This window comes from Silurus aristotelis (genome assembly GCF_946808225.1).
Source record: "Silurus aristotelis genome assembly, chromosome: 29".
Classification (NCBI taxonomy): Eukaryota; Metazoa; Chordata; class Actinopteri; order Siluriformes; family Siluridae; genus Silurus; species Silurus aristotelis.
Genome location: NC_139602.1, coordinates 8,493,555 through 8,520,436, shown reverse-complemented (window position 1 = coordinate 8,520,436; position 26,882 = coordinate 8,493,555). Strand labels below are relative to the sequence as shown.

Genomic DNA, 26,882 nt, shown 5'->3' with positions numbered 1-26,882 from the left:
TTCACCACAGGGCCTAAAGACCTTTGATTTTTTTTTTCTCTTCCAGACATTGGACCAAGAAGATCAACGAGACACCTTTCATAGCCTTCACATCTGTTGTTCCCTGCCAAATCTGACCTCCACCAGACTATCAGTCACTTCCAGTCAGGTCCTGAAGGCTAGCCGACATTCTCGTGTTAGCATTTTCTATTTTAATGTTTGGTATAAAATACAAAAAAAGGTGGGAAATGCAAACTCCTGGCTTTCAGTCACCTCTCTTTATCCTCGTTATATGTATAAAACTTCAAGGTGGCATTGTTGTGCCGTGTCAGAAAATTGGTGCCAGGAGGGATGATGAAACATGCTGAGACTCTCATTGAATTAACTGGCCGCATCATAATCAGATGCGGAAACAGGACACGAGGAGGAAAAAAAAAATATATCAGTCCACACATGAATATGAATGCAGCTTTGTGATACTCTGGCAATGTCAGACGCTGCTCAGAGCACTAATATGCTGGAGCACTTGCTGAATTTCTGCCGCCTACTAATGATATGATGTCTGAGATAAACTGAGGAAACATTTTATCGTCATTTTCTGCTTTTTTTCCCCCAGCGAGGCCTGTTAAATGATACATCTACCCTGAATTTTGTTTATACTGAAATATTAGTAATGTGTTTAGCCATTCTGGTGCTAATTTGTTGGATGGAGGCAGTATTTTTTTATTTTTCCTGTCAGAAGTCACAGCGGGACCATCCTTTTGGTTTTATTCCCTTTTATTGGCTTGTAAAAAAAATTTAAATGCTTCTTCACCATGTTTCTTGTAAGAATTGTCATCTGTTTATCAAGTCGTAGCTACTGAAGCGTCAAACTTCCTTTAAATGCTAACACTGGACACTCCTTCAATGTCAATCAATGACCTTTAACACCAGCCATTTTGTTTTTTTCGCCAACTTGAGGTCATGAAATGATACCATAAGCTCCTTATTTAAACCTGAATCCGATTGTACGTCTGACTAGGATGCTACGTGACAAGAAACAGAGCTCAGGTGAATGATACTCTGTTTAACAGTGCGCCGCGCAGCATTCAGGCTTCACGCTAGTGTTTACGAAGGAGGAACTGTGACTGTCTGTATTAATTAAAGTGGAACCACAGTGTTTGCGAAGCTTCCTGCCAACACACTGTCGCTAGTTTGCATTCCTCCCCTCGACACCCCATGTATCGAATTCCTATACGCTAAAGGATCCCTAATCGCGAGGTGCATGCGGCAGAATGCTGAAACACACCCACGTGTGGCTTTAATGTAAACTTTCTACTTGTCAGCTCCTACTTCGTATGTTCTGATTTGGACATATTTGAAAAGAAAAACCCAACGCAGCTCTAGTCTCACAATGTGTGAGGCGAAAACAGAGTTTTTGCTGTGGTGCAGATTCAGTAGAAAGCTAAACGAGAAATGAAAAAACCAGAAAACATGATTCAGTCCTTCTTGAACATTATATGCTTGTTGATGATGATGATTTGTGTTATTAATTTTCTTGTGTATTTGATTTGCAAATATTATATTTGCTGTTATGTTTCTACTTAGTTGTGTTTTTTGTTTTGCTGTTGTGTGTCAGACTGGGAGGTCTATGTCTGATTTGGAGTTGTGTGTTTAGTTCTAATGTTGTGTTTCTATTTTAGTGTGTTTTTAATTTTGAGGTTTTGTTTTAAGTTTTGCTTATTTGTGTCTGATTTGGAGTTGTGTTATTAGTTCGGTTCGGATTATTTTATTGTTATGTATCTAGGTACTTATTTGTGTTTTAAGTTTTGTGTTTCTGGGTTTTTAGTTTTGATGTTTTGTCCCTGATTTAGAGTTGAGTGTCTGATTTGAAGTTGTGTGTCTTATTTACAATTTTGGGTCTGATTTGGAGTTGTATTATAAGTATTATTGTGTACTGGGATTTGCTGATGTTTTATTTGCTGTTATGTTTTTAGGTACTAAGTTGTGCTTTTAGTTTTGTGTTTCCGGTTGTTTTAGTTCTGCTGTTATGTGTCTAATTGGGAGTTGTGTTTTTTCAGTTTTCGGGTTGTTTTTAGTTTTGCTGTTGTGGGTCTGATTTGGAGTTGTGTGTCTGATTTGGAGTTGTGTTTTAGTTTTGCTGTCATGTGTCTGATTGGGAGTTGTATTTTTCCAGTTTTCGGGTTGTTTTTAGTTTTGCTGTTGTGGGTCTGAATTGGAGTTGTGTGTCTGATTTGGAGTTGTGTGTCTGATTTGGAGTTGTGTTTTAGTTTTGCTGTCATGTGTCTGATTGGGAGTTGTATTTTTCCAGTTTTTGGGTTGTTTTTAGTTTTGCTGTTGTGTGTCTGATTTGGAGTTGTGTGTCTGATTTGGAGTTGTGTGTCTGATTTGGAGCTGTGTTTTTCCCCGTTTTTCGGTTGTTTTTAAATTTGCTGTTGTGGGTCTGATTTGGATTATTTTTTTTTTATTATTATTATTTTTTTTTTTGTGTTTGTTGTAAGTAGCTTAACTTGAGCTCTACCTCTTGATTTCTTTTGAATGGTGATTTCCTTCTTTGCTCTGATCTCCTACGACAGCATTATCCAGAGTGACTTACTATGATCTTTTTTATACAACTAAGCAGTGACAACTCAGAGGCAGCAGTATTAGCAGTGGCAGCTTTATGCTGCTTAGACTTTGTGATACTGGTACTTGCTGGTGCTGGGACCAGATGGTGCTGGGATTTGCTGGTTTTGAGATTTGAACTCACAACCGTCTGATTCAAAGTCCAATGCTTTAATATACCGAACTATTACTTCCTCCTCCTTTTCTTCAGTTTGTGAGGGAGAGTGTGGAGGTGGACATCAATAGCAGGCAATTACCAGTTAATAACCAGCACAAAAGCTGGTAGCTTTTACTGGTGTGTGGGAGATGTATTTTTTTATATATGAAGAATTGAGTGTTCATACAATTGCACAGTAAAGCGTTCGCCTTTGTGACTCAGACCTCAGAGGTTCTAGCACTTCATGTTAGACCAAACTGCACTCTTTAAAGGCTAAGATTTATATGTACTTTTTGAACATCCCATTGCACATGTAGTTCCCATTTACTCCTATAATAACCTCCACTCTTCTGGGAAGATGTTCCACTAAATTTTGGAGTATATTTGTAAAGATTTGTGCTCATTCAGCCACAAGTATTGTATTGTGAATCCATGCACTACTGTATATAGTGTGTGGTTTTTAGATTTATAATCACACCCTTGATTTCACCCAAATGAGGACGGGTTCCCATTTTGAGTCGGGTTCACCCTAAGGGAGTTTTTACTTGCCACAGTTCCCCCAGGCTGCTTATCAGTGATAAACACAACATTAACAACTCTTTTTTTTAAATAATTGACATTTTCCACATTATTATTTTTAAGGCATATCATATTTAAAATGTAACGTTTACTACATATTAGAACATTTTGCTTTTTGGTGTGTAACATATAACATTTTAAAGATAATTAACATTTCTTGAGGCAAATAGACAAAACAAACATCGGCCAGAATTTCAAAGATAATTCACAGCTGTAAATCAAATGTTCCAAATCTTCCTTGTGAACAAATCTTCCTTCCTTAAAAAAAACACTGAATTTGCTGTGAATGTCCATAATTGTTCACAGGAAAGATTTATATGGGTACATTTTGTGAGTTTCTTTATAGTTTATACCTCTTTAACTTTGTTCAACATACAAAATTGCTATGGATGCCGGCCCGTGACATACAGTTAATACGGACAAGTCAAGTGATGTCACATGACATCATCAACCCTAAAAATAAATGGAAACACCAAATTATTGAAATATATCCAAGTGACATATCAAAACAATTGTCTGACCGAACAGAATTGGTATGTGTGCTATCTATCTATCTATCTATCTATCTATCTATCTATCTATCTATCTATCTATCTATCTATCTATCTATCTATCTATCTATCTATCTATCTATCTATCTATCTATCTATCTATCTATCTATCTATCTATCTATCTATCATATTGTCACTCAGGATAAGGGCATCTGCCAAATGCTATACAATGTAAATATAATTTGGCAGTTGTTGAGAATCTTACATATGGTTATAATGCAGCGTTTATGAAGGGTTATAATGCCAGTGTTCGTTTCCAAGCTGGCATAAATTTCCTTTTAATGAGTAATTGTGCTATTTTACATTTATTTTTAGAGACACTAACAAACAAACAATGTACGTAATCAGTTTTGATTGCAGGTAGGTATGAAGATCCTTCAGTTTATGGGTTATAATTCTATTATTCATTGAAATGCATTTTATTTGGTAACTTTGATGAATTATTCAGTGAAACCTGTGATTCTGGGAAACAGTAACTTACAGTGAGTCTGAAGCCAATGGTTCCTACAGGATTTGGGTCAGAGGTCATTAACTGGTGGATGGCGGTCCAGATGTGTACCAGAAAAATCGGTGACTTTGGTTTTCTAAACATGACTCAGCTGGGCTTGTGATCAGATCTGTTAGGGTTTATTCAATCAGGTGGATTTATATGAATAGTTTAGGTGAAGAAAGCTCATCTGGCCAGAAGATAGAGATGTTCTTTTAGGAAGGTTATAGACATTTTGTAGCTTTTTTTTAAACTAATGTTTTTTGTGTTAATGTTGCATTCAGAGGAATTGGGTCTCTAACTGTATATATATATATATATACCTGGACTCATTTGCTGCAGTAGATATTGACTGTGATACTACACCCGAAAATATTTTCAATGAAATGAAAGATGGTTTGTAGCTCAGACCAAAAAATAAAAGAAGAAATGTAAAAGACTTAATTAAAGATTTATTTGAAGTAACATGGCAGTTTTGAGGAATTACTCGAAATACTAATTAATTATTGAAGCATGCAGCTTGTTCTTGATAGCAACATAAAAAATGCTGAATATAATGTTAAAAAAAATCAGAGTGAAATTAATTAGAAATAAAAACAAAAAAACAGTTAACGTTGTTTTACTACAAACGGTTCAAATACTTTGTTTTAAATACTTACAGTTAATTGTCTCTTTCTGTCTTTCTCAGACACACACATTCATACTGAAGTGAAAAATCGGAGATTGCATCCATATTAACTCAAATAACTTGGAAACACGTTTGTTTATCATGCAAACTTTTTTACATTTATCCGTCTGGCCGTCTGGCTCTAGACATGGGTTATATAAGTATTTATAAATTTGTGTCTGTAATAGTAAATATACATTTATTTTGTGGTACACAGTGTTTTCCAATTTCAATTTCATTTTCTCCTTCACCATGCAGTATTCAAGTAAAAGTGTGCTTGTACCTGTCTGTGTGTTCCTTTGGAAAAAATGTCCTTTGCTGTTCAGTTCGACAGATTTTGCATTAATTTCTATGTGTCCTGCTACGTACCTCACCATCTTCTTACCTAAAACAATTTTTCTGCCATTTTTTGCATCTAGTGGGAGTTGTTTGGTTAACATGCTTGAATCTAGAATGTGTGTTTGTTTGTTTGTTTAATAAAGTAAATCAGTCTAAATTCGATATTATATGAATATACATTCATCGAAGGGTCTGTAGAGGTGTAAAGACTGTTCTCGAATGTTACTATAAAAAAAGAAAAACAAAATACAAAAACCTCCGTACATTATCTTAAGAGCATTAATCATGAGGCAGATGCCTGCTTGTTGATCATCATGTTTAATATGCGAGAAATTTATCCACAGCCGAACTACGTAATGAACGTTTCACAGACGCCGCAGGAGCGAAAAAGCTATCCGAAGGTGCAAACGTTCCATCTGTGTCGGATCCTGACGACGTTAATTGCTCATCGTTAACTCATTCTCCCGCGTCAAACATGGGAAGCTCGTGTCGACGTAATAGCCAGCTCGTTTTTTTGTAGACTGCTGCACATTTCCGTTCGTCTTCCGTTCAGTTCGTCTGACAGCCCGACGATTAGAACCGCAATCTCGCTGCACGCAAGGTCACCTCCAACCTCCAACATCTGTGTGATTTCGTTTTTCTTTACCCTTTAACCGCCCGCCAAATAGATTCCGTTGCATCTGTAAGTGTCCTGATATGGATGCGTTAAATATCGTTCCATGCGCATGCATCATTAGATCCGATCGGGGTCCTATCAGAATGTGATTCGCCACTCGTGCGGGTTCTGGATCTCGTAACCGCGACATATGGGCTGCTTCTGCTTGGAGGAACGAGGTGGGTCACGTCCTGTATAGGGCACGGGGTGACGGGTACCACCAGCTGTGAACCCCGGCCTCAAGCAGGACTTGACAAATCTCTCTTTAATTAGCTCTTGCCTGCTTTATCAGCTGCACTGCAAAAACCCTGCGTCGAATCCCGCTTTTGTTTACTCACCTGTTTGCTCCCGTTTCTTTATCTTCATCTCTTTTTTTCTTCTTCTCCTTTCTAACCTGGTTCCTGGAGCTGAAAGAGGAGCAGATGGCTTTCAAGAGGAAGTCTTGGAATGATGTGCGCTCCTGCAAAATTGACTGGGCCGAATGGGGCATCATGTTGATATGTAAATCACTTTCTCACTGCTGATGGATGAACTATGCCAAAGAGTCTCTGACTGCGCGTGCTGATACGTTATTTCTAGCAGAAAGAGTGTTTTCCGTGCGCCTATACAACGCGACAGATTCCATCATTGTACATTCACAGTATTTGTCTGGATCTGTTCCATTCGGGTCAAATTCTCCCTGGCTTTCCGAAAACTATGAGGCTTTGCATTATGTGCACATGTTCACGATTTAACATTGAAATTGCACACATCAGTATTCAGGCCTGGGTGCTATTTAGACCATTTATGGTGGGATTTTGAGGAAAAAATGAAGCAATAATGGAGATACACTGCTTGGTCAAATGTTTGTGGACACCTGACCTTTAGATTTTTGTATTTGTGTTTTATTTTCTTTGTATTTTTAAGCATTCATTTTCACATTTATTTCCCGTTTGCTGTCCAGTTCGTCAGAAAGGTGTTCAGTAGGGTTGAGGTCACAGCTCTGTAGCAGGCAACTCAAGATCTTTCGTGCCAACAATGTAAAGCATGTTTTCCTGGACATGCCATAAAATTCTGCTTAATTAATTATGTGTGTAATTGCTTATTTTTGCAATTACAATAATGTGTATCATTGTTTTATTACCTTTCAGTAAATTCACTTCTGCATGCATTTACATTTTATGGCATTTGACAGAAGCCCTTATCCAAAGCGACTAATTCATACCACCAAGTAGTTCAAAGTTAAGGGCCTTGCTCAGGGGCCCAGTGATAAGTGGCAATATATACTGCTAAAAATATTCATGCAGCAATATAAATATTTAAATGTGTATTTTAATATCTATCTATCTATCTATCTATCTATCTATCTATCTATCTATCTATCTATCTATCTATCTATCTGTCTGTCTGTCTGTCTGTCTGTCTGTCTGTCTGTCTGTCTGTCTGTCTGTCTGTCTGTCTGTCTGTCTGTCTATCTATCTATCTATCTATCTATCTATCTATCTATCTATCTATCTATCTATTCATTCATTCATTCATTCATTCATTAATTTTCTCCGGCTTATCCGTAATTCGGGTCGCGGGGGCAGCAGTCTAAGCAGGCCCCCGCCTTCGACTGCTGCCCAATCCACACAGCACCGTCCCTTACGGTCCCTCCTGCAGGTGGTGAGCCCACGGGAAGGCGGCCCCACGTCACTCCGACGTCACGGACATTTATATTTGCCTCGTAAGGGACCCCCGGAGCATAAAGGGTTAAGGGCCTTGCTCAAGGGCCCAAGAGTGGCAGCTTGGCGATACCGGGGCCAGTGGTGGCTGGGGGGAGTGGTGGCTCCAGCGGTTAAGGCGCTGGGTTGCCGATCGGAAGGTCTATCTATCTATCTATCTATCTATCTATCTATCTATCTATCTATCTATCTATCTATCTATCTATCTATCTATCTATCTATCTATCTATCTATCTATCTATCTATCTATCATATTGTCACTCAGGATAAGGGCATCTGCCAAATGCTATACAATGTAAATATAATTTGGCAGTTGTTGAGAATCTTACATATGGTTATAATGCAGCGTTTATGAAGGGTTATAATGCCAGTGTTCGTTTCCAAGCTGGCATAAATTTCCTTTTAATGAGTAATTGTGCTATTTTACATTTATTTTTAGAGACACTAACAAACAAACAATGTATGTTATCAGTTTTGATTGCAGGTAGGTATGAAGATCCTTCAGTTTATGGGTTATAATTCTATTATTCATTGAAATGCATTTTATTTGGTAACTTTGATGAATTATTCAGTAAAAACCTGTGATTCTGGGAAACAGTAACTTACAGTGAGTCTGAAGCCAATGGTTCCTACAGGATTTGGGTCAGAGGTCATTAACTGGTGGATGGCGGTCCAGATGTGTACCAGAAAAATCTGTGACTCTGGTTTTTCTAAAAATGACTCTGAAGCTGGGCTTGTGATCAGATCTGTTAAGGTTTATTCAATCAGGTGGATTTATATGAATAGTTTAGGTGAAGAAAGCTCATCTGGCCAGAAGATAGAGATGTTCTTTTAGGAAGGTTATAGACATTTTGTAGCTTTTTTTTTTGTTTCTGGATAAAAAAAAAAAAAAAAAAAAAAAAAATATATATATATATATATATATATATATATATATATATATATATATATATATATATATATATATATATATATATATATATATAAATTATTGAGCAGGGATCTGATTTGTTTAGAGTCTGGTAAGCGAAGCTCCACACTGGTACAAAACACAAATCATTTGGCTTCTTTGTAGCCAGAAACTGCTTATTAATGGTTATACAAATGCATGGTTATACAAAAAGCCTTTTAAGCTGTTCCTTTTTTTTTTTTTTGCTTTACATTTTTTTTGCCTTTTTGAATCCTGTAATCGCTGAATTAGTTGTTTTTTTGTTTACTTTAGGAAATAGGACATCACTGTCTGACATTGACAGACGGCAGACAGAAGTAAAAACCAGACCATACAGCGATTCCACACAGAGCAGTGAAATAAGCCCCCTTGCAGTAGCTGAGATAGACTGAGAGCTGCTATATTACTTGTGCATCTGGACAGCCGTCTAGCGAGATGCCCTTTGAGGATCCGGAATACATTTGTTCCTGCAGGGAATCGTGTTGTCCATTGCTAGGGGTCTCCAGATTGAGTAGACAGCCAGAGAGAACAAGTTGCAATTCACCGGAGACTGGTCAAAGACAAAGCAATCTCCACCTGCAAAGATTGCCTGCATCTCACACAGCTAGACTCTTGACTGACTCGGGCCACAGGCGTGCTGCTAGTGTGTACTCTTGTCATGACTGATGTTTGATTACCAATTAAACATATCTGTCGTAGATGGCGAGGGAGAAGATGGAATAAAAATGAGGCCGGCAGCAGGAGAGAATGTGCTAGATGAGTGTGAGTCAACGAGGTTATTCAATATTCAAGTGTGTGTTTTTTGTGGGGGGGGTTTGAGGAGTGCTCGAGTTGGACAGATGGCCTCAGGCAGTCATCTGACTCGCTTTATTTTTGCCGTGTTTGTATTCGTGTGTACATCGCGCTTATGGCAGGGTTGAAGGCGTGATTGATGTCATGAATTACGAGTGATTGATGCTCACTTTCCTCTGCAGCAACATTAAATGGTATTAAAGCTGCACAGATACTGACACACTGACATCTCCTAAATAACACACCCCCCCCCCAACCCCCTCACTAACCAACAACACACCACCCCACATGCACAGAACTCTTCATGATGCAATTACACAAACCTTCTGCTGTCCCGCCGTCGCTCGGTATTCAGTCTTTCATGAAATATTACGATGGAGATGCTGGTTGCGCTCTGTGAACATCGTAACGCTCTGCCACTTATACGGTCCGGGAGCGGCTTCAGATTTTTGCTAATTATGCAGCAATCCAGAGACACATGGAAATCCAGATTCTTCTGAAGCTATAAAAATCTTTATAGAAATAATCAACAGGAGGTTGTAAAAACAAAATCGTATATCAGACTGGGCTTTTTTTTAATGAAATGCACAAGCAGAAGATTATATTAATTTGCAACTCAAGATTTTAGTCTAAACAAAACGAACAGGTTTGGGCCTTTTAGCTAAAGTGAAAAATGTAATAATACAGCATCCAAAGACGTCCTATACAATTTTGTGCCTCTAACTTCGAGGTAACAATTTGCGAAAGAACTACATATTGCTGGAAAAGTCGGTTGTTTCAAGAATTTTGATTATATAATATAATCAATACACATTGAAACAAGACAGGGGAAATAATTAGGACCTTGAGTAGTCCGAATTTTGACATCAAACAAGATCAATCCTGTTATTACACATGCTACAGCAGCAAAAAAAAATGTGCTTAATATTGGTCAGAATAGGCTCGTTGTATTATTGTAAAAAAAAAAAAAAAAACATATTTGCAGATTTATGTGCAGCTTCTGGGAATCAGACTGAAGCAATCAGCATCATTGTAATATAAAAATTGACATACAGTGTATGATGAGATTTCCTGTATAGTGTTCATAACATAATCTTAATTGTACTTCGAGCTTAATAACTGAATAGTCGATATTTCTATATTATATCTGTTATTTATTGAAGCTGCCACTTTTGGCTGCCATGTTGCCCAGTTGGCTTTGACCTGCAGGAATCTCAAGCCAAGTCAGCAGCGACTCAAGTCACACTGGCCTGATTCACACTGACTCACTCTTCAAAAGTATATAAACAACGTTTAGACTGTAGTGTTTCACAGCATTATGGAAACGTTCCTGCAGAAGGAAAGCGTCTTGGTCTACCGTTCACTGGCTCTTTTATTAGTGCTCTGTGTTTAGCCGCTGTGAAAAAGCTCTCAGGCCTACCATTAGTTACTACTTTCTCCAAAATGAAAATGCCTTCAGGAGTGCTGGGAAAGAAAAAAAAAATAAAATATTTTTCTTATTCATGGTTTAAAATTGGTTTGCCCACACTAGACATGCAGCAATTGGAACTCGTTCTTAACTCCAGGCTTTGATGGGAAAGTCAGCACTGGATAAAGGAGAAGGAAGTTGCTTTAATCCAAAGGGAAATGGTTATTTATACAAAAGGATGACATGAAGCCTTAGAGACATTAGATTTGATGATATTATGATATATTAACACTCATGATTTATTGAGTCAGTTGGATTTGCAGGCATTTGTTTAGGGAATTTGTTTTAATCACTAGATGGGCCAAAAATTTGATTTTTTCCCCGGACTTAATTCAACTAATATAATATAAAGGAGGTGGTGGCGGCTCAGTGGTTAAGATGTTGGACTTCTAATCAGAATGTCATGAGTTTAAATCCCACCAACAGCCCTTGAGCAAGGCCCTTAACCCTCATCTTCTCAGTTGTATGAAGGAGATATAAGTCGCTCTGGATAAGGGCGTCTGCCAGATACCATTGATGTAAATAATATAATCTATATATTTAATCAATGGTATTAAGCGAACATCTCAGAAAATCAAAGTTTATAACGCTACATAAAGCCTGCATTAGATCTTCCTGAGAACAAACATAAATCTGCTAAGACATTGTGTATTACAGCAGGCAATACATTCTGTAAATTCCGATCTCAAGCATACAAACTCCTAAGTCACCTCCTAGGTGACATTGGTGTTACTTTATGATTGTGTGCTACAGTTGATGCAGGTACATTAGTATTTGAACTGACTCAGTAGCTCAGTGTACTTATATTGATATTGATGTGACTTCTCAGAGTCATAAAAATATACATAAGCAATACTAATATAACATGTCTGTCAGTGTTGAGATCATTATGTCACTTATATAAGCACTTAAGCTCAAATTTCCATTACTAGCACTCACTTGGTAAGCTACAGTATACAAAAAGAAGTTTGTGGAGACCTGATCACAAGATTTATATGTGTTTTGTGAACATTACATTTTACATTTGGTGGTCTAGTGGTTAGGATGCGGCGCTCTCACCGCTGCGGCCCGGGTTCGATCCCCGGTCAGGGAACCGACCCCAGCCTTAGGGTTGCACAAACCTTAGTGCCGGTCCCAAGCCCGGATAAATGGGAAGGGTTGCGTTAGGAAGGGCATCCAGCGTAAAAACATGTGCCAAATCAAACATGCGGATGGTCCGCTGTGGTGACCCCTAACAGGAGAAGCCGAAAGAAACATTTTACATTTGCTGTTCTAATAACCTCCACTCTTCTGGGAAGATGTTCCACTAGATTTTGGAGTGTACCTGGGGAGATTTGTATTCATGCAGCAACAATGGATTTAGTAATGTAAAGGAACTGATGTAGGGTGAGGTGAGGAGACCTGGTGTGCAGTAAACAGGGTTGAAATGAAGGCTCTATAGTAGGCCACTCAAGATCTTCCACTCTATTCCATGTAAAGCAGATCTTAATGGAACTGGTTTTGTGTACAGGGGCATTGTCATGGTGAAACAGGTTTGGCTCTTCTAGATGTCCTATACGAGTGCTTGCCTTCAAGTTTTTGGTGACAGTTTGTGGAGAACCACATATGGCCCAATACTTTTGTCCATATACAGTACTGTACGTCACTCAGAACTCATACTCAATGATGAACATATTGGCTTTAAATGTAGGTTATTATAAAAGGTGTCATAATACAATATGAATGAATGGCAACAGAAATCTCACAACAAAATTGATCTATATGACTGTAACCTTGTAAACTCCAGCATTGGTTGGACAACTTGCAATTTTTCCAAATCCAATAATCTTTTATATTGGAGAAAATGGTGTATACTGTATGTTTTATTTTCGGATGACGAATTCTTTCAGAAATGCTTACAGGCACAATGGAATGAATTCACATACACCATGACATTGAACATATATTAATGGAAGGTATTAAAAAAATCTCTTTCTCTAATTCATTTATTCATTTTTATTTTGTTTTTTTAGTTAGAAGCCGCACTGCACAATCCAGTCCAATGTGCACTGCTCGGTTTCTCGGCAGCGAGCACGTCACTTCCTCAGGGATACCTCTGGGTAAGTTGAATGAAAACACTTTGTCTATTTGTGCAATAGCAACATTAGTATATTTTTAAAGAGGGGAAAATCACGGCCCGGAAACTACCGCACTGATCGATTGGTGGGCGGAGAACAAACGCGCTAAACTCACAAGATAGAATGATGGAGACAAGACAGGCGTCTGTGCTTCAGCTGGTCTGCATCACAGACGTCTGCATCACAGACGGTGTGCTCACTGTCTGAATTCTGAATCTGCATTTCTCACTTTATCCCAAATGACGTTACAAAGAGAGATTTTTTTTTTTTATTGCTGCAAAAGTGCATAACACATTAGATTCAAGTTTTGGACTGTAGTGTTTTATTTTTTATTTTATTTATTTTATTGTATTTCATTTTTATTTTATTTTATTAGATTTAATATTTTTTTTTCTTATTGCATTTTAACAAATAGTTTGACATTAATTTTCTTCTTTTTTTTTTTAATACACTATAATCCCCACTATAATCCCCCACCCCACCCCACCACATTTTAAATGAGCTACTTTTTACCTGTACTTAAGTAATAGTTCTCAGTACTTTGACTTTAGTAAAATATTTTATTACTCCTCCTCTGCCGTTATATTACAAGCACACTGACATTTAAACATAAGAATGCTGTACAATGCATTATATAGAAGTTAATTACTTTTGTAATTTGAACCCTTTCTTACTTCTAGTGTTCAGAAAGTAAAAGTTATAATATAGAATAGTTCTATTCTGTTTTCTTTCCTCTTCACTACCCAGAAAAAAAATATATTTTAAAAGTTAATAGGATGTGCAACTGAAATATATCATGCTGACCTATTGACATAGATTTCTGCTACAGCGTAAGACCCATGTTAACCAGCCGAACCTTACTTTATTGGTATAATAACATCAAAACAAGACCTCAGGTCAGAATCTCCCATAACAGTAGTTCCTACTCATAAAAAATTCATCTCAGGATCCAAAAAAGCAATCAATATTCAACCTCCTGCTAATTTCTCCTATATATAATAAGCAAGTAATATAATTTCATATAGAAGGTCCACACGCTAGTCTTTGCTCCCTAGTTTTGTTCAATTTATCACATAATCCTAGAGTCTACAGCAGCTGGACAAATCCGATCGCTGCCCCTGGCCACAATAGGATGCCCTTATCTGTGTGTTTGAGTTAATTGTATTTGGGGATATTCTGAATTACTGAGGATATTCTGGGCAGGACTCAGGAGTGGATCTGAAAGAGAAATGACAACATGACGGGTTTTGGTCGGGTTTGTTTCAATGAAGTACAAGCTGATTAATAAGATGAGGGATTAAGTCCAAAGTCGAACACCGAGGCTGTTTTCCCGATTGTATGTGCAAATCTGATTTCAAAAAGAGTAAAAGTGATTTTGATCGGAGGCATTTTAAATGACTTTTCTGGTCTATTGAAAATAATAGACAATTTCCAACCCAGGCTTGAAAATATTGAACCTTTTTTGTCATTTGAAATCAAATGTTTTTTTTATTTTTTTTATTGAAATCTTTAGTTTTTAAAATTAAAAATTTCAATTTTGCCAAACTCAATGATCGTTTTGTTAAAACCCATAGAATGGCTGACTATTTTCCTTCTTCTTGCATAAAGTATATGGAAACATTGAAGGCACCGTGTCTTTAGCAAGTCACTTGCATTAAGTATACGGTATTTTTTTTTATTTGTATAGCACTTTATCAAAGGACATTGTCCCCAAGCAGCAAATAGACAAAAGTTTGTGGATACTGGACCCTATTCCACGTTTAGTTCCCAGTTGCTGTTTTAATAATGTGCTTGTGGAGATTTGTGCACATCCTTCACAATGGTGTTAATAAAGTCAGGTGAGATCTTAATGAGGCCACTTAAGATCATCTACTCCAACCCATGGAAACCATATCTTCATCGAGCTGACTTTGCGAACAGGTTCATTTACATGTTAGAAAAGGTCTGTGAAGGGAAAAAAAAATAAAAAAAATCGGACGTCCCTATACCTTTGACTAAAATATACACACAAACCTGCCCTACCTGATTCCAAGTGCATTATAACGCCTTATAAACACATATTTTATTGTTTAAAAGCTTAGAAACTGTGATGATGATAATATGAGTGAGATTTGGAAATAAATATTTTAATAGAATTTTACTGTTGGATATATTCATAGATTAAATCTTTAGACTTAAAATATTGCAGTTCAGAAATTGAATTTAAATTCACTTATCATTTCTCACATACACACCCATAGAGTCAGGATTATGGCTCTGTATTACCCATCAGCCACTGCACATCATCTCAAAAATAACGTCTCTAGGTTAACCCTAGTTTCCTGAGGGAACAAGACGCAAAGCGTTTTCAACGCAGCTCGAGTTCCTGAAAAGGGAACTCACTTTCACTCTCACTTTCAATGACTGACTGCACCTGGCTCATGTTTAAAATTAATTAGCACTTGTATATAATCTCTCCTTTCTCAGCACTCTTTGGGTCACGTTTGACTTTCCATGGCTGTGTTTCTGTTTACTGTCTACTGTCTGCAGGTATTTCTGCAAATTCTGACTTCATTTCATTAAATTTTCAGTTCTTTTTAAAACAAATAGAAGGTAGCTTGAGCTATCGCTTCTGCTGCCACTTTAATGCTAAAATGCAACGTGTGTACATAGCAGTCAGATGCTAATCCTACAATCTGCTTAGTCCAGTTTGTAAAACCACTCCTAAAATAGTCATCTATGATTTTTACCGATTGTTTCACAGATCGATCTTTTGATTGTAGCCTTTTAATAAGCAATGTATAAAGCTTTTTGCCATTACAGAGGCTGTGATGCTGCCGATTGGTTACAAAAAGTCAGAATTGGGGGAAGTGTGAGGAAAAAAAAGTTTCTATTTTGTGAGGAAATAAAAACAGAATTGAATGAAACAAAGTAAAAATAAATATTGTAATAAAAATTGTATATATAGACTATAGACTAGTTCAGAATAATAGCTTCCACAGTTCCTCAGAGAGAAATTATACTTGATTTGGTTGTAGATACAGTACACTTATAAAGACATTTACAAAAGACGGCCTTTTCAAGAAAAGCTGGACATTGTAAAGGGAAGGTCACCCAAAACAGTTCAAAACAGTTGTTCAGATTTTCTCGTGAACCATTTATACCTTTATTTAAAATACCCAGGAAAACTGTATTGCACCAAAATAAATGCACAAAAGCGCAGGGAAAACCAGGGACCATTTTATGAGGTTGATGCTTCTGCTAGAGATGATGTATGAGGGTGGTGCAGTTGTGGCTACGGTGAAAGGCGATTCATTGAGTTGTGTTCATTGGGGTTCTTGGTTTAGTAATGCCATTCATTCTTACTGCATAAGATACCCGTCTGATAGTTTCTTTATAATATTGATGGTTTTATAGCCGTAGTGTTATAATGATGGTATTAAGAGGAGGATTGACTCAGGAAGGACACCACTGAAGGCCTCGGTGTGAAATGCACACTACCACCAAAATATAAACATCCTCTACAATAAAAAAAAAAAAAGTGTCAGAATTGGTGTGTGCCGTGTTCTTGGTCTAATCGATTCAGCCTTTAGTTCAGGTGTCATTTATTTGCCTTTTCACAGATAAATGCAGAAAACCAGAGGGAGGATAAGCCTTCATGCTGTGCCTTTTCGATGAGAAACGACTCTAATTACGCCACATGAGAGCCTCACAGGACTTTTCTTGTGGCTTTGATCAAATTAATGACATTGCGTATAAGTCAGCGAGTCAGGCGTCTTTCCACCCCTCCTCCTATTTGCCTCTCTCTGGCTTTGTAGCCTCTTAGCACCTGATACTAATTAAAATATTGATTTTTTTGCTTGAGTACGACACCTTGTCTTCTAAAATGTGCAGCTTTTACCCTTCGCTCACTTTATAGACTCAAGCAGGCTTTGTTCATCGATCGGTTCGACAGAGGAATAGTTTCGATGGTTACCACGGGAACAATTAGCTTGGAGGTTTCTTTGATTTTAAAAGATCCGACTCATTATATTAAGATAAATAATAATCCTATACGCTAGAGGAGAGGTCCGATCTGAACCCTAGCCATTATGGTTGCACAAGCCAGTGCACTCTTAGTGCCGGTCCCAAGCCTGGATAAATGGGGAGGGTTGTGTTAGGAAGGGCATCCAGCGTTAAAAATTGCCGAAAGAAGGTTTATAAGTGTGGCATTAACATTTTATAACTATAAATATATCTACTGTATATTATCTATATGAGCTGTTGAACACTCAGAGGGAGGAGTTATATAAAGTAGTGGTAGTATATATGTAGTAGCTCACTAGTTAGGATATTGGTCTTCTGATTGTAAAGTTGTGAGGTTAAATCCCATCTCCAGTAAGCTGTCACTGTTGAGCCCTTGAGAAAAGCCCTTAACCCTCTACTGCTGAGAGAATTGCTCAAGTCAACCCAAAGGTGTTGGGTTTCATGTTTGTCAATTGCACAGGTAAGTTGCAGTACATGAATGTTGAGATTCCTGATTCAGCTTTTTTTTTTTTTGAGATTCCTGAGTCAGCTTATATATATATATATATATATATATATATATATATATATATATATATATATATATATATATATATATATATATATATATATATATATATAAGCTGACTTTAGCTCCATTATACAAGCCATTTAATGTTAAGGTTAGAAAATTTACTCTTTTACTTTTTTATTCTGCTTATAAAGTTTTTCTCCCATCTATTCTTTTTCAGAGCTGGCAAGTCTATTTGAGTGTATCTTTTGTCAATTCCTAGTGAGAAGAATATGTTTTGTAAAAAAAAAAAAAGTGTCCTGGTGCTTAAAAGTGTCTTCATCTATCAGTGGTTGGTGGAGTTTTTTTGTCAGCATTCATGGAAGTATTTGGGAGCCCTTCAAACTACAAACTCCAAAAACCTTATTTGCATTTTTGCATGTGTGCAAAAAAAAAAAAAAAGTTAGAGGCACACAATTGTATAACTAGACTTACATTTTTCCTTCATTTGAACTAGGAGACCCAAATCTGTTCCAGCATGAACATGTTCCTGTGCACAAAACTCCATGAAGATATGCTTTACATTATTTAGAGTAGAAGACCTTCAACCCTAGTGAATAAATTGGAATGCTGACTGCACTCCAGGCCTCCTCACCTGACCTTACCTACTGTATGCTTTTGTGAGCAAAAATCTCCAAAATCTAGAGGAACATCTTCCCAGAAGAGTGGACATTAATATAGCAGCAAATAGTGACTAAATCCGGAATGTTCTAAAAGCACATGCAAAACTTATGATCAGGTGTCCGGCAACATTTTTTTTCCATTTAATGTGCGTTTTTTGTCGATGATCTTTCTTGTATACTATGCAGTTTGACGTGAGATGTCAATAAAGAAAGATACAAGTGCACGATGAGGTAAAAAACTGTCAGATTAAATTGAAGGGCAGAATTCAAAACGCTCAACAAGGTCAGACGATCGGCAAACAACATGAACCAGGGACAAATCAATCATTCAACAAAAAGCTTGGTATGAACAGGTGGCAAAACACTGGACGATGTGGAAACATGGGGAGTTTGAGTTTGAATACACAACATAATTAAGCTGCAACCTTAAAACCAGTGAGGGGAAAAATGACATGTGAGGGAAAACAACCAATTAGATGACATGGGTGGAGACAATAGATATAATTCACATTTGGAAGGTGCCCTTATCCTTATAATGATGTCATTTGTATAATTGAGAAGCCGGGGGTTATACCCACTGTTTTGGATTTGTCTGCCTGCTCCTTCTGTAAAACATCTACCTGCATTTGTATCCACCTATAATTGTTCATGAACGATTAGTTCGTTTTAAACGATTCATTTGCGGCATTTGGCAGACGCCCTTATCCAGAGCGACTTACAACTGAGCAGGGGGGGGGTGGTTAGGGCTTTGCTCAAGGGCCCAGCAGTGGCAGCTTGGTGGTGGTGGGATTTGAACCTGTGATCTTCTGATCCAAAGCACAATGCCTTAACCACTGAGCTACCACCTCCCTCTATTCTTCATAAGAGATGAAGTCTCAAAGAGCGATTCGTTCATTTTCTAGTGGATGCGCACGAGCAAAGCATCGGAAAATCTACGTAGGTTATGGACAGGAAACAGAGTAGTTCATCTCTCGAATCTTCTAGTCCGAATCTTTCTTTCTTATATACGCTACAAAATGCAGTGAATCAGGGTTTTTTTTTCGGCCGAATCTTGACGTTATTGTTACAATAATTGAAAGTAATGTGACATAAGAACTAACGATACGGACCAAGAGATATGAAAGGTGAAGCTACTCATTCTGTTTATCATCATTTGTCCTTAGCTGCATTGTCATATTTTCATTATTGGAACTAAAATCAAAGGTCTTGTATGTAGACCTGTTGGGGATCTACTTATAGATGATGTAACCTTTTCTGTTTTTTTCTGATCAAAGGAACGAGATAAACAAAACGTTTCAAAAAAGGATTTGTTCCTTCTGATGAATAAGTTTCAAAGAACCACACTAAAATGATCCAATTTTCCCACTTCTGGCCCCATGAGCAAGGTCTTAACCCTATAGCTGCTCAGTTGTATTAATGAGATAAATGTGAGTCGCTCTGGATAAGGGCATCTGTCAAAATGGCATAAACGTAAAAAAATATAAAAAAAATAGAGATTTTCAAAATGTACCTCATTCCACTTGAATTTCCTCAGCACCAGAATCCCATGCTCTTACCAAAGGCATACTTGGAAATGCTTGCGTAATAAATTAATAATCCACTCTAAAGAAACAGAGGCTTTTGCTTTTATCAATACTCCCTCGGGGCACCTTGTTCATTAATAATTCATTTCCGATGCAGTGGAGACGGTCGCAATTACAAACTAAGCAAGCTCATTGGCAAGCTCGCCGTGCCTTCGCGCAAATTGGCTCATCCTTCGATGCTTAACCCTAAATCCACCAATTACCAAAAGCTGTCAATGAGCTCCCGAGTTCAAAAGCTTGAAAAGAACCAAAGTGCCAAGTGCAATATTCGCAAAACGGCACTGCGGCAGAAAGGGGAAGACGTCTCTGGACAGCGGAGATTAATCTTTTCTCGAGCTACGAAGCCTAAAAATTGCGTTCAGCCACCGAAACTTCGCCTCAGAATTTCCCTAACATCAACCGTTTGATTTCTAACACAGCTTCCGGATGTGAAGTTAAAGGCTTGTGCACTTGATAAAGAGAAAAAAGGAAATACTGTAAGGGCCTGCAGCAGCGGCTGCACGAGATTGCACTGACGTATCTTTTAAAAAAACCCGAATCCCTTAAAATAACCCCATCCCCAAGTTAGTGCTGCTGATCCTCTTTTGAATTCAGTCCAATTCTTTACCAAATCCAATGAGATGGACAAACTCATCAGTACTTGTTTTTGAGGAATGGATATCTGGAATCATGCCTCGGACCTGTCTCTGTTTCTCAGCCAGGAGGCTGTGAAAGCTTTGCCGTGAAGCCAATGCACTGTCAGAATTAATAAGTCTGTGTTTGAGGAAAAGAGAAGCAAAACATGACATCTAAGCTGTATTTCATCTCTCATTTCATGTGTGTGTGCTTGTGTATAAACAGTAGTGGCCATGGACAAATATTGAGGCTTTATGCAAATGTATGTTTATTATTAGTGAAACCAGACTCAACATAGAGCATTAAGACAAACTATTCTATGCTTTAAAGTAATTATGGTGTTTTAAATTAAATAAACAATCAGGAAACCAAATGGATCTTTTGCTATGTTTCCACACGGACGGTATTTATTGACGGATGTGCACATTATGGCGGATTTGGTGCTGATTTGAGACTTTTTGAAAACATTTTTAATGAATATATATATATTTAATGAATATATATATATATATATATATATATATATATATATATATATATATATATATATATATATATATATATATATATATATATATCAGGGAATAAAATGCAATAAAATAGATAAATAAATAGAATTTATATCAAAGCAGCATAAGATTGAAATGGGATTTTCAAACAACATCATTCCAGATTTAGTCCTCATATGCTATTACAACAATTTCTACTTTTCTGGGAAGATGTTCCACTAGATAGAGGTTTGTGCTCATTCAGTCACATGGTTGTTAGTAACGTCAGGTACTGATGTACAGTAGGTGAGATAAGGAGGCCTGGAGTGCAGTTCACATTTATCCCAAAAATATTCAGCAAAAAGATCTTCCATTTCAAACCATGTAAACCCCATCTTCATGGAGCTGGCTTTGTGCACAGAGGCATTGTCATGTCTAAACAGGTTTGGGTCTTCTAATTCTAGTTAGAGGAAAAAGGTTGCATCAAAAGACATCCCATATACAGTCATTGTGTACCTCCAAGTTTGTGGTAAGAGTTTGGAGAAGAACCACATACAGTATAGTTGGAAAAGTCAGATGTCCCTATTCTTTCGTCCATATAGTGTATTAAGAGCAGCAATTAAAATAAGTTTGACACATATTCAAGGAAAAATACCCATAGGAAAGGGAAGGTAACAGATCTGTAACTTTAGATTCTTTTGAAAAGTTTTCTGTTTCTCTTTTCCTTTGAGTTTCCAATATATTTTTATTTGTTTTTCAGCTTCCAATCATTATTTAAGTAACTGTGTGTATGTGTGTGTGTGTGTGTGTGTGTGTGTGTGTGTGTGTGTGTGTGTAGTACTTTGCTCCATGTCGTTTTAGTGATATAATTCATTGCTCAACACAAATATTGTAGTTTTATTATCAATCTATTGAATGCTGACTGGCTCCCTATATTTACCACAGAACCAAGCAAATGTACTTTTTTTTTCATTCCAATTAATCATTGGTCCAAAAACGAAAGCTCGACGTCTATGAACCGTACCGCAAACCTTCAAAAAACCCCTTTAACTCCAGCAATGAAAAGATTTCTCAATTTAAAATACGAGTAAAGTTATTGAGATAAATCTCAAAAGGCATTAGGCACAGTAGTTAGGAATGTAAGAGATCCAAGAGAAAGATGACCTTGATTTGAACGGATATTCGATTTCAACCTCACGCTCAGCTTTGAAACTGAAATTGTTGACAGGCAAAAAATATTGTGGCTAAGAAGAAAAAAAAGGGAAAATTTGATCAAGGCAGGCGGTCTCGAGCATAAGTATGAAGAGGAAAAGGGAATCGTTTTAAATAGAGCTTCAGACTTTTTCTCTTTTTTTTTCTTATATCTGACAGTAGAGCACAGGAGCAAATCTATGATCCCACATTTTGTCATTATTTCCATCACCATTTGGTTCACCTTCTTGTCCACGGGAGCTAGAAGTAATCCAGAACTTAGATTGGTTCAACGAAATGCTACTGAAGCGGCTTTGATGATAGCTCTGGCTAGAACACAGAGTACAGAGATCTTCAGTAGTGTAATGACTGGCAAAGTTTTCTACTCTTATGTAATCTAATTTTCTGCAGCCTTCAGATGCAAAAAATTAAATCACAGTTATTACTATACTTTATGTGATCTTTTCTCCTCTCAATATTGGTTCCTTTTTACTGACATTGTATATCTGATATCTTGGTTTTAAGTATCTGATGCTACTCAAGGTCCATATAAAATCCACTGACAACAAACGTATAATCGGTATCATGTAACCATGCAAAGTCACATGTCTTATTAATCGTTCATTTTTGGCAGGACCATAAAATGTGTAGATCTTGTATTAGAGCAGTTTGAATGTGGTGCTTTAAGTACAGTTCTCTCATACTGTCCATTTGAGGGGTGTACTTACTTTTGTGACATACACATATGTACATACATACACTTGGTAGAATATTATAGAATTTGCAATTTTTTTAGTCACCCAGAATGGATTTCCTGTCACTTAAATATATCTTAATTTTACTAATTTAATATTTAATAACAATATTCTTCTTCTTCTTTCAGCTTATCCCATTAGGGGGCGCCACAGCGGATCATCCGTCTCCATACCCCCCTGTCCTTTACATCTGCCTCTTTCACACCAACTACCCACATGTCTTCTTTCACCACATCCATGAACCTCCTCCTTGGTCTTCCTCTTTTCCTCCTTCCTGGTGGCTCCATCCTCAGTATTCTCCTACTGATATACCCCATGTCCCTCCTCTGCACATGTCCAAACCATCTCAATCTCACCTCCCTCACCTTGTCTCCAAAACGTCCTACATGCACTGTCCCTCTAATAAACTCGTTTCTAATCCTGTCCATCGTCGTCACTCCCAACGAAAACCTCAACATCTTCAGCTCTGCTACCTCCAGCTCCACCTCCTGTCTTTTACTCAATGCCACTGTCTCTAATCCATACAACATCTCAGGTCTCACCACAGTCCTATAAACTTTCCCTTTCACAGATACTCTTCTATCACAAATCACTCCTGCTATCACTCTTCTCCACCCACTCCACCCTGCCTGCACTCTTTTCTTCACTTCTCTAACACACTCTCCATCACTTTGCACTGTTGACCCCAGGTACTTAAACCCATAATAACTTAATATTATACATTATACCATATTTTAAATAATCGTTTTATCCTATTAATCTTTTTTTTTTCAATTTTATTATACAGTATTTCTTAATGTTACATATCTGATGGTATTCTTGCTCCATTTGACTACATTTGCAAAAAATAAAAATTCTTCAGTCCATATTTTATTCCCCTTGGTTGGCTTAATGGCATATTAATAACTACTAAAGCATTTACCTCAGTGGCTACATAAAATCTTAAGTAAAATCTGGCAACCTCGGGGACATTGCACAGTTCATTTCTAGAAACCGACCTGAGCTGCATAAGACAACTTTACGTATGAGCAACTTTTCACTGGAGGGAATTTTTGCAGAACTTGCCTTCTTCAACTTAAATGGCTGACTCAGGTTAAAAGTAAACAGCCTCGTAATGTTTAATGGTAACCGTATGGATTGTATAACACTGTTTACTACACTGTATATTGACTGGTGAAAAAAACAGACAAGTCCCCTTCATAGTAGTTTATAGTGTGAAGAACATACAGTATTATCCTCATGTGCATTTGATATTCGGTTTTAAAATTGATAATTTTACATTTTCACCATATCAAGACTGATCCAAACTCAGGATTGAATCAGTCTTGATATTGTGAAAATGTAAAATTATCCATTTTAAAATTTAATCCATATTAAAATCTATCTACTATCAAGATGGACTGGTTACACTTTTAGATGTTAATGAGTCTATGTGTAGAGTGTGTGTGTGTGTGTGTGTGTGTGTGTGTGTGTGTGTGTGTGTGTGTGTGTGTGGATCTACCATCCTCCTGATAAAAATGACTGATGATAAATGAATACAATTCAAATCATGATTTATTGAATGTATCTCTTCTTCACAGTTCCATCTACATGCGTATCATTATATAACAGCAAACATACCGCAAGCACTCAGACCTGCATAAGTTCTTGAGTATTTTGTATTATTTTGCTGTGTTTCTCTCTGCTTCATTCTCTCTCCTATCCTTCCCTTACCCGAGCACGCTCCTGCACTGGACGTGCTGAATAACTCGTCTTTATGTAACTGTCTCCCTCAGTGATATCTCGGCTTTATGTCTCTCGCAGGTAGCGAGCGGAGGAGATTGTGCACAGGGTCATGTAGAGATTTTCTCTCTGAATCGAACTACTCCACGCTCGGTGAAGAGCTTTCAGGTGCGAGCTGCTGTTCGCTGTTTGGAGTTTGTGTCTGAGCCCAGTCATTCCGACGACGCAGATCCTGCTCTCCAGAATGCCCCCGCTGCCGTGAACACAGTCTGCGTCGGCCTCAGTGATGGCAGGTAATGTGATTGGTGTTGAGGTAGAAGGTTGAACGTTGCTCCAACCAGCAACTGGTGAAAACGTAACATTTTTGATTCAATCTAGAGCTCGGGTTAGAATCTGTAAAGACTTTCCCTTGTACTTTATGTGTCAGTGTGGAGATTTTTTTCATATTCAGCATCCAAAATCATGCTAGCACTGTAAGTGGATTAGTGACACCAAATTGGCCAAAGGTGTGAATGAGCTTGTAAATAATTGTGAAGCACCCTGTGATGAACCTGAATTCCCATCTCACCACACGCATTCCTGGCATCCCGATCCACCCAAACAACAAATAGCAAAGTGTGTACCAGATAATAGTTTCATCGCGTTTGAACCAAGCACCATAAAAGGCAAGAAATATGGATGGTAATCCTATATATATATAGGACATATTCCTCGGTCTTGCACACATGCAGTAATAGCGGAAAAATGCGGCGGCAGGCTATTCCCAAAATGCCGCTCTGCTCTTAAAGAAGCCACAACATATTTCACCCGTTACACCGCGTAACAGACACTGTCTTTCATTAAAGCCTCTTTCATTAAAGCCTCATAAGTTTCAGTGTAGACACCGGCTTATAGACAGGTGCGGCTTATTTATGTTCAAAATGAAAATATTTGTAAAATTCAGTGGGTGCGGCTTATATATTGGTGCGCTTTATAGTCCAGAAATTATGATGTGTGTGTATATATATATATATATATATATATATATATATATATATATATATATATATGTGTGTGTGTGTGTGTGTGTGTGTGTGTGTGTGTGTGTGTGTGTGTGTGTGTGTGTGTGTGTGTGTATAATATGCTTGGATAAATAATGCTAATTAAAAGATTTTTCATCTTTTTTTTCCTCACAGTATTCTGGTCTATGGAAGTATGGACACATCAGCTCAGTGTCTTCAAGACATTCGGAATACTACAGGAACTCCAGTCCTGTGTCTCAAACATGCCTCAAACTTCCTGTTTGCAGGCCTGTGGGACGGCACACTCCTCGTCTATAAGAGAGCGCCTGGAGGTACGTGTTACATAAGACCCGAAGCAGAATTCTATCTGATCTGAATTTTTCAAAGGCTGCCCATGTGTATGCAGCATTCACTTCAGTGTCTCTGTTTTTTTTTTCTTTTTTGTTTTTTGAACCTGTCGGAAACTGAGACTTATTTTCCAAGTGGTACATGAAGCACACATTTTCAAAGAGAAATATATATATATAAAAAAAAAAAAAAACACTATAAATATGAAGTTAAATAAAGTTATTGTAGCTTGGGTAAGTATACACCCTCCGTTGACATGTTTTTCTCTTTTGTATTGGACCTGAAGTGTTACAATCTATAGATCTTATTTATATAATCTATATAGGAACCTATACATATTATATTATACATACTATACTCTGCGAATACATTATTGCCATTATCTGTATCGTCTGTCATCTACTGTCTGTTTATACTGCATCATTCTGTTTACCTCAATCTCAAGTACTGGGACACCTCGTTTTTCCAGCCATATTTGGTTCTTCCACAAAATATTACCACAAATTGGAGCCACACAATTCTATAGAATGTGGTAGCACTAAATTTCCATAAAAATGTTGCCCCAAACCTGTTCCAGCATGACAATGCCCCTATGCACAAAGCCAACTCCATTATCATATAGTTACATGGTGTCAAATGAAAGACTTTGAGTGGCCAATTATAGAGCTTTGACCTCAACTATTGAGCAACTTTAGGATGAATTGGAACACTGACTCCACCCCAGGTCTCCTCACTTCCCCTACATCAGTACCTGACTTAATAATGCCACTATGGCTGAATGGGCACAAATCGCATAAATCTAGTGGAACATCTTTCAAAAATATGGACAAAATGTGGGACAGGATGCTTAAAAAACACATATGAATCGTATTGTCTGGTGTCCAGAAACTTGTATCCTTATAGTGTATATAAAGGTTGTTCAACAATAGCCAATGACTCTACAAGAATAAAAA

General features: G+C 37.5%; 1 protein-coding gene across 4 annotated transcripts in view; it reads left to right on the top strand.

Moving 5' to 3' along the window:
- arhgef10la (Rho guanine nucleotide exchange factor (GEF) 10-like a) overlaps positions 1-26,882 on the top strand; it is a 183,645-nt gene that overhangs the window by 128,936 nt on the left and 27,827 nt on the right. For all 4 annotated transcript variants that reach the window (XR_014532458.1, XM_083535258.1, XM_083535257.1 and 1 more), the window contains 3 exons: positions 12,944-13,030; positions 24,662-24,873; positions 25,756-25,913. Coding sequence is in view for 3 of the 4 variants with exons in the window: in XM_083535258.1 (XP_083391384.1) it covers positions 12,944-13,030; positions 24,662-24,873; positions 25,756-25,913 (457 nt within the window). In the remaining variant the exon portion in view is untranslated. The remainder of the gene's footprint in view (positions 1-12,943; positions 13,031-24,661; positions 24,874-25,755; positions 25,914-26,882) is intronic.